This window comes from Mus caroli, chromosome 11, assembly GCF_900094665.2.
Source record: "Mus caroli chromosome 11, CAROLI_EIJ_v1.1, whole genome shotgun sequence".
NCBI classification, from domain to species: Eukaryota; Metazoa; Chordata; class Mammalia; order Rodentia; family Muridae; genus Mus; species Mus caroli.
In genome coordinates, this window is record NC_034580.1 from 63,610,752 (window position 1) to 63,618,646 (window position 7,895).

General features: G+C 49.4%; 1 protein-coding gene across 1 annotated transcript; it reads left to right on the forward strand.

Annotated features, from left to right (window-relative positions):
• Positions 1 to 5,732: 5,732 nt before the first annotated feature.
• Rnf222 (ring finger protein 222) lies at positions 5,733 to 7,113 on the forward strand. The gene is made up of 2 exons (XM_021175369.1): positions 5,733 to 5,764; positions 6,452 to 7,113. Exon 2 carries the CDS (start codon positions 6,478 to 6,480, stop codon positions 7,111 to 7,113), a length of 636 nt encoding a protein of 211 aa, XP_021031028.1. The 5' UTR covers positions 5,733 to 5,764; positions 6,452 to 6,477.
• The last annotated feature ends 782 nt before the right edge of the window (positions 7,114 to 7,895 follow it).

The following is a 7,895-nucleotide window of genomic DNA, read 5'->3' on the forward strand; positions in this document are numbered from 1 at the left end:
TGCCCCTGGGGACAGGACCATGGTTGACAGGGCGGAATGGTCATGCTATGGGCCACACACGTGTTAATATGCTTTGTATCTAGTAACCTATTCTCTTTTTCTTCCAGGAAAAAAAAATAAGTGACTTTGGGAGAACCTCCTGAGAACTGAGAGGGAGTGTACCCCAAAATATTTTCCAGTTCCCTCACCCTGGAGTCTCCCTTATTCTTGGTTGTTTACGATCACAAAGGAAACAGGCATTCACGTGCTGACAAGCTGGGTTTGTAAGGAAAGATGCTTGCCACACAACCGCATACCTGAATTCCATTCCAGTGCCCCACAAAGTTCTCCTCTGACCACCACTCGCAGGCCATGCCGCACATGCCCCTCACCACCCCCCAACCACAACACACACATACAGCAAATAATAATAATAATAATTTTAAAAGGGAGAACCAGTGAGCTGGCTCAGCAGATAAAGCGCACTGGCCCACCCACCGAGCCCAATGACCTAAGTGTGTCCTCTGGGCCCCTATGGTGCAAGGAGAGAACCCACAAGCTGTCCTGTCCTCTGGGCTCCAGGCCTCAGTGCACAGGAGAGTGCTCTGAGGCTCTTACACTGCCCCCTCCCAAAATCAAAAAGAAACAAAGACATATTCAGGGTTTGTTTGTTTTTTCTGGGTTTTTTTTTTATTATTATTATTCCCCTAAAAAATGACTCCTAATAATGGTTTGATGTGTCTCCCTTCAGGTCTCTTCTCATAAACCTTGTCATGTATCGAGGTCATTCCTACAGACAGTTCTGACACTGACTGTCCCACAGTCAGTGACTTCTGGGTATGTGTACATCCATAGCTATTTTTGCTATTGGTTTTTTTTTGTTTGTTTGTTTTTTTCTGTCTCAACTATTTTTCTTTTTTTAGATTTAGTCATTTTGTTTTACATATGTGTATTTGACTTCTATGTACGTATGTGTACCATGTGCATGCCTGGTGTCGACCAAGGTTAGAAGAGGGCATCAAATCTCCTGGAACTGGAGTTATGAATAGTTGTGAGCCACCACGTGGGTGCTGAGAATCAAACCCAGGTCCTCTGCAAGAGCAACAAGTGCTCTTAGCCTCGAGTCCCTGCCTCAACTTTACAAAAAGAACAAAAGCAAACAACAACAACAACAACAACAACAAACTTTTTTTGAGACAGAGTCTCACGTAGCTCAGACTGGCCTTGTGTAACTGAGGACTGTCTTGAACTTGTCCCACCACCCCCAGACAGGGGTTCTCTGTATAGCCTTGGCTGTCCTGGGACTCACTCTGTAGACCAGGCTGGCCTCGAACTCACAGAGACCAGCCTGCCTCGGCCACTGCAGTGCTGGGATAAAGGTGTGCACCACCACTGCCCAGCTGATCCTGAGCTTCTGGTCCTTCTGTCCCTACCTTGAGTGCAGAGATTACAGGCAGATGCTACCACACCTGGTTTATACAGATCTGGGAATCAACCCAGGGCTTTATGCACGCTGAGCAAGCACTCACCCTGCTGGTTTACAACCCGGGCCCCTCAATATCATTTTAATAATTTTTAAATTTTCAATTGCACATATGTAAGGGGTAAAGTGTAAGGACGGCATTTCAACACATGTATATAATCGTTAATGATTGTATTAGAGTGACTGGAATATCCATAAATTCAGATATCACTGATAAAACATTTCTCTGTGTTGAGAACATTCAAAACCCTGTACTGTCCAAGCTATTTTGAAACACACATAATTGATATTGTCGATCACAGTTGTCCAAATGTACTTTAGATCATCCAAAGACATTCCCCAAACCAACGCATGCATGTTTATACTAGTAGTGGTTGGTCTATTGGCACACTGAGCCCCTCTATTTAATGAAAAACAGTTGCACATGGGCACCTCACACCAAACTTAGTGTGGGACTTGGGGTGTCATAGCCCACTTAGGCTCTGACCTATTGGCCCGTTTACTCTTCATGTGGTCAAAGTCAGGGATTCCTATGTATAGTTTTCCCATGGTTGGATGGGAAAATCAATGACCAGAGAAGCCTTGGCCAAAGGGACCCCGAGTTACTGCTTCTATAGTGAGACCCTCTGATTCAGCCAAGGGCTCCTCAGCTAGCATCCTCACTGGGATCACCTGACTCCAGCAGCTGCCCAACCCCTGGGCAGCACCAGAGAGCCTCCTGGCCTCAAACGGGTTGGGCAGCATTCACTTCCCTGCGCTGTCCTCCCGACCTGCTCAGTCATTAGGAAATGCCTCCACAGCCGGCACAGTGACAGCAGCTGTCAGTCCAGCTGGGTGACTCCCATCTGTGAAGGACTTGGGTAGAAAGACAGACACCACTCTCTCAGGTACGGCCAAATTGTGTGTGTGTGTGTGTGTGTGTGTGTATTGGGGAGGGGTGCTGGCTGGGGTGGAGGATGGCTTCTGGCCATGCTGTGAACTGGGTCTGGAATAATGTATGAGAGAAAGAAGAAAGACAGCAAATGTGCGTGTTGCTTATGGGTGGGGAGGCAACCGTGGCTGAAACTGCCTGGCTTGCACCAGGGCTCTGGGAGGGAACCCCAGGTGTCTAGAAGGAGCACTCTGTCTCATGGGGTGTGGGGTCCTTGGGTGGGTGACATCTGCTCCTCATCTCTATCCTGGAGATATGATGCTCCTGTAAAGAGTCGTGGGTACAGGAGCTTGGTGAGATTGGCTCCATTGAGCCAACCACACTGCCTTCTCACTCCATAAGTGGCCAGAGGGACATCCCTGTTTAGAGGCACTCCAGAAACAGTATCCCCTTTCTGCTGGGGCTGTATCCTTTACTCTTCTCACTGAAGTCTTCCTCCCTGGAGGCCCATCTGAACCCCAGTAGAGATGGCAATACATCATATGGGCTGTCAAGTGAGGCTGTTCCGAGTTCAAGTCCTAGGTCTTCCCTATACTAAGCATCCTGACTTGGACAAAGTTCTTTACTTGAAGCCTCGGGGCCCTCGTCTGTAAAATGGAGATAATACCTACCTCCCGAACTTGTTGTCAGGATTTGGTGAGGAAGGGATTCCAAGTGCCAAACACGTAATTAGTGTTCAATAAATGGCCGCTGTTATAATTATTTATTATTAGCTCAACACTGGTCTCACTTTAGCCAGGAAGACTTCCCTGTCCTCCTCTTCCCCCATGTCCTCAAGGCATGAAGGTGGATGTCTTTGGTATAGAATGCCTTACAAAGTCACTTACCCAGACTGTGCCCCAACTACAGCATACTCCTGGTGTTTTGTGTGCTATGCTCCCACACCCCAGCTCCCGCGACCGAGTCAGGTTAGGGGTTCCCCATGAGAGAAAGAGGGGTCAAGAAAACACTGAGAAGTGAAGTTGAGAAGGTGGGGAGTGTACATTGCCCAAGCATGAATGGTGTGGCTGTCCTGGGTGCCTGAAACTGAGAGGTCTGGCTGAGTAACCCAGGATGTCTCTGACACTCCCTGAACTGCCTTTTGACTTTTCCTAGAACTCAGAGAAGAAAATGAAGCTCCTCCCCCCAACCCCATCAGCCTTAGCATGACTTCTGACTTGGCTAGCATCTATTCAGTCAGTCTGTCAGCAGGTCTAATAATGTGCTCTGCATCACCCATGGAATCTTTCTCCTCTCTTTCCATCACGACCAGCCAGGTGACCTTGAGTCACACACACACACACACACACACACACACACACACACACCACACACCCCTCGCCCATCTCTAATGTTGAGTATACTAGTCTATAAAACTAGACATTTTAACTGATGCTGAAACCCTGCCTTCCTCTCTTACTCACATTTGCTCTCTCACCTGTTCTGAGCCTCATTTCTCAGTTATCCAAACAACTTATGGTTCTGACCATCAATGCTCCTTTAAAAAAAAAAATCCATTTAAAAACAACAACAAGCCGGGCGTGGTGGTGCACGCCTTTAATCCCAGCACTTGGGAGGCAGAGGCAGGCGGATTTCTGAGTTCGAGGCCAGCCTGGTCTACAAAGTGAGTTCCAGGACAGCCAGGGCTATACAGAGAAACCCTGTCTTAAAAACCCAAAAAAAAAAAACAAAAAAAAAAAAAAAAAACAAACCTTATGACCAAGCAAGGTGGTACACACCTGTAATCACAGCACGTGGTGAGTAGAGGCAGGCAGGAGGGCTAAGTGTGCAAGTCTATCTTAGCTATATAGCCCAGTTCTGGGCCAACCTGGGCTACATGAGACCCTGTCTCCAAGAAATAGGAAAAAAAAAATCATAAATTAGGCTTCATGAAAGATTTCATGACAACTTTTTAAACCCTAGAATATAATCTCGGTATTTGGTAAACAGCCGGACCATGGCAAAGAGCTGTTAAGATCTGATGGATGTGTGGATGACAGATGGATGGTGGGAATTTTCCCTGAATCCCTTGGGGAGTTACACAATGCAGAGGGACAGTTTGGTTGTCGGTTATCCTTTTAGAAAACCATCCTGATAGCAGCCCATTCATTCAGGTCTATTTGGATGTCTATTAGGAAACAAATCTGAGAAGATGGCAGCTGTCCTGATTCATCTACTGCTCACCACTTACCTAGTCTACTGTCATCCTGTTGGCTTATTCTAATTTGAGGAAAACTGCCCTTTGTCAAGGGCTGTGATGCTGTAGGCAGGATACCTGGCAACCCTCCAGGAGAAAAGAGAGGACTTAGCCGTCTTAACAGTGACTCTCTCCCTTGTTACTGAGCACTTCCTGCCTGTCATACTCTCCACTCACTGACCTGCCACCCGGACTGGGAGGAAGGTGGTGCTGTTGTCAACTGCATCTTTTTGCTTTGGTTCGTTTTCTTGGGGCTGGGCCTCACTATGTAACCCTGACTGGCCTGAAACTCACTGTATCACAGGCATGGACCGGCACGAGCTCTCAACCTCAGAGTGCTATCAGACTTCATCAAGGTTAGCAGGTAGCAACCGCCATGATAGACAGTCGTAGATAGAGAAGGAATTCAATCCAGTTCTCTTATCTGAGTACCTGACCCCCATTTCCCAGCTCAGGGGCCACATTAGCCACCTCAGAGACCAAAGAAACCTCCACAATGATTTTTGGACTGCTTCTATGGTTCCACTACCACACCACCACCCCATCCTTTCCATTTTGTTTTGTTTTTTAAGAGTTGGGACATTTTCAACCCACAACAGGGATTTTCAGCTAAACAAATGGAGGGGAACGGGAATGATTCCAGAAGATTTGTGATCTTTATCGATTCTTCCTCCAGCTAGCTAATCCTGTCCCTTCTGTGCCACCTGTTAGCTCTCATGGCAGCCATACCATCCTCAGTGGATCTTGGGGTCATTGCTCTCTGTCACCGATGGCACCATATATCATTATGGAGTTTTGGGATAAGTCTAGGCTACCGAGTTGTGATTCTGGAGACATGTACACACAAAGACTTGAACTCACCATCCATCCAAGCAGCTGCTCCCCTTCCAAGCCACCCGCAATCCTGCTGAGAGAACCGCTGGCTTTCCCATCTCCTCTCAGATCTGTTTGAAACCCAGCACACGCACTTAGGAGAGACTCCGTAGCTTTGATTCAAAACTCTATCATGACTTTGACCTCTCGTTTATCGTCTCACCAGGCTCAGGTCTCAGCGACTTTGCCCATTTCCAAAATACCAGGCACATTCTCCAAGAATGAAAATCTACTTTTCCTGGGGTTAATCAGGACCTTAGGACCTTCTGACAGCCTTGAGCCACTACTTAAGGAGACGCTGAAGAATGATCGGACATGGCTGGTATGTGACTCCTCACAGCCCAGGAGGCATTTGCACGTGTACGTTGTGAGCTTTATTTATTTTGAATTGCTTTATAGTTATGACTGCCACTGAGAACACAGTCTTAGGAGTGGTGATAAGAGACATGGGACCCTGGCTCAGCCACAGATCAGTGCAGCCCTGCTGAGAGGGAAGTCTGAAGTAGTATGTGTAGTTCACAGTGTAGAACCAAACTGACTAGAGCTGCCTCTGCACCTGCCCATGGATCCCCTTAGCCCTCCTTTGCCATGGGAGCCAGGCCCCACACTGAAGCAGGAAGAGGTGAGCTGGTGACATCAACAGTGCTTGTCATAGCTGTGGTGAGGCATCAGGTGCTTCAGGTATCCATCCCACTCCACACACTTCCTACCCAAGCCGAGCACTGCTGGAATGACCTCTTACCTGTTCCCTGATGCCAGCCTCAGGAGAGTCTGTACAACTGCTCTGTGGACCCTAAGGCTCTACATCTTAGTTTGATCCAGGTAGGCCTCTGAGGAGAATAAAGCAAAAAGAAAAAAGAAAAAAGAAAAAAAAGGGGGGGCGGGGGGGGGGAAGAGTAGGAGAAAGAAGAAGAGGAGGAGACGGGCTGCAAGTGGGAGTCAGGAAGGAGGAGGGAGGAAAAGGAAAAACTTGCGGATGTTCACACCCCTTCGCTCTTGCATCCCCCAGCTGAGGCCTGTTATCTCTGAAGGGCCATGTCAGAAGGAGGAAGCAAGGACAGCTCGGGCAGCGAGTGCCCTGTGTGCTATGAGAAGTTCCGGGATCTGGACGGCGCCAGCAGGACGCTGAGCTGCGGCCATGTGTTCTGCCATGACTGCTTGGTCAAGTACCTGCTCTCTACCCGAGTGGATGGACAGGTGCAGAGGACTATCGTCTGCCCCATCTGCCGCTATGTCACCTTCCTCAGCAAGAAGAGCTCCCGCTGGCCCTCCATGCTGGACAAGAGCTCACAGACCCTGACTGTGCCTGTGGGCCTGCCCTCCACGCCCTCACCAGACCGCGGAGGCCACACAAACCCCCTGGTTATTTCCCACCAGGTCTGGAGACAATCATCAAGCCAGGGGTCTCAGGTCCCCTTGGACCTGCTGCCCAGCCTGCCCCGAGAATCACAGATTTTCATCATCAGTCGCCACGGGATGCCGCTGGGGGAACAGGACAGCGTGCTGCCCCGACGCAGCCTGGCAGAGATATCGGAGGCATCCCCGGCTCCCAGCGCCACCCGCTCTTTCTGCTGCCGGTCTCGTGCCCTCCTGCTCATCACCCTCATTGCTGTGGTGGCTGTGGTAGCTGCCATCCTGCCCTGGGTGCTTCTGGTGAGGAAGCAGGCCTGAGTGGTGGCATGCAGAGGACAGGGGAGCAAGGCCCGGTATCTAAGTTATGCTCCATGCTGTGCTGGCCACAGCTTGGGAGAGGGCAGAGGGTCCTAGTGTAGACCTGGTACAATCAAACTGCAGAGGGATGCCCTGGACTCAGAGAGGACAATGGGTGGGGCCAGACTGGAAGGTTAAGGGCCTTGTCTCCACCCTTTCCATCCCTAGTAAGGGCTTTGTCATGAGGAGAGGTTAGGGGCAGAGATACTCTGAGGCTAACACTGAATGGCCAACTCCCCATTTGTGACCCCATAAGTATCCCCAACAAACAGCTCCATCTCTAGGCCGGAACATAGCCAGCTAGAAGCTGGGTGGCCACTGCTCTCCTATAGGGTCATACACCTTACCTGCCAAGTGACCAACTTGAAGCCAGACACAAGTTTTGCTGGCCCGTGTCCTGCCAGGTGGGAATTCCTGCTCACACAGGATCCTCTACAGTGCCCCCAGGAAGAAACAGAAGTTGGATGCAGTCCTAGATCCAGTTTTCCAGCATCTTAGCCTCATATATGAGCCTCAAGCAGCCCACGGCTAAGTGTTCCTAGCTCCATCCCATCATCTTGAAAGAGGAAGAAGAGGATGATCTCAGAAGTTTTAGCCCATGATGGGGGGCTGGGGGCAACAGAGGAAAGGGTTTTCTGGGTCGTCGAGACAACAGAAAACACTCGTGAAAGAGGCTGCTGTTGACAGAATAGCCATAGTCTCAGAGGTTTCTGTAGAATGCCAGGCCAAAGGAGCAGACCTGA

What these genes read in the sequence shown, in the direction of transcription:
- Rnf222 (XM_021175369.1), top strand. Translation starts at nt 6,478, where the DNA reads ATGTCAGAAGGAGGAAGCAAGGACAGCTCGGGCAGCGAGTGCCCTGTG.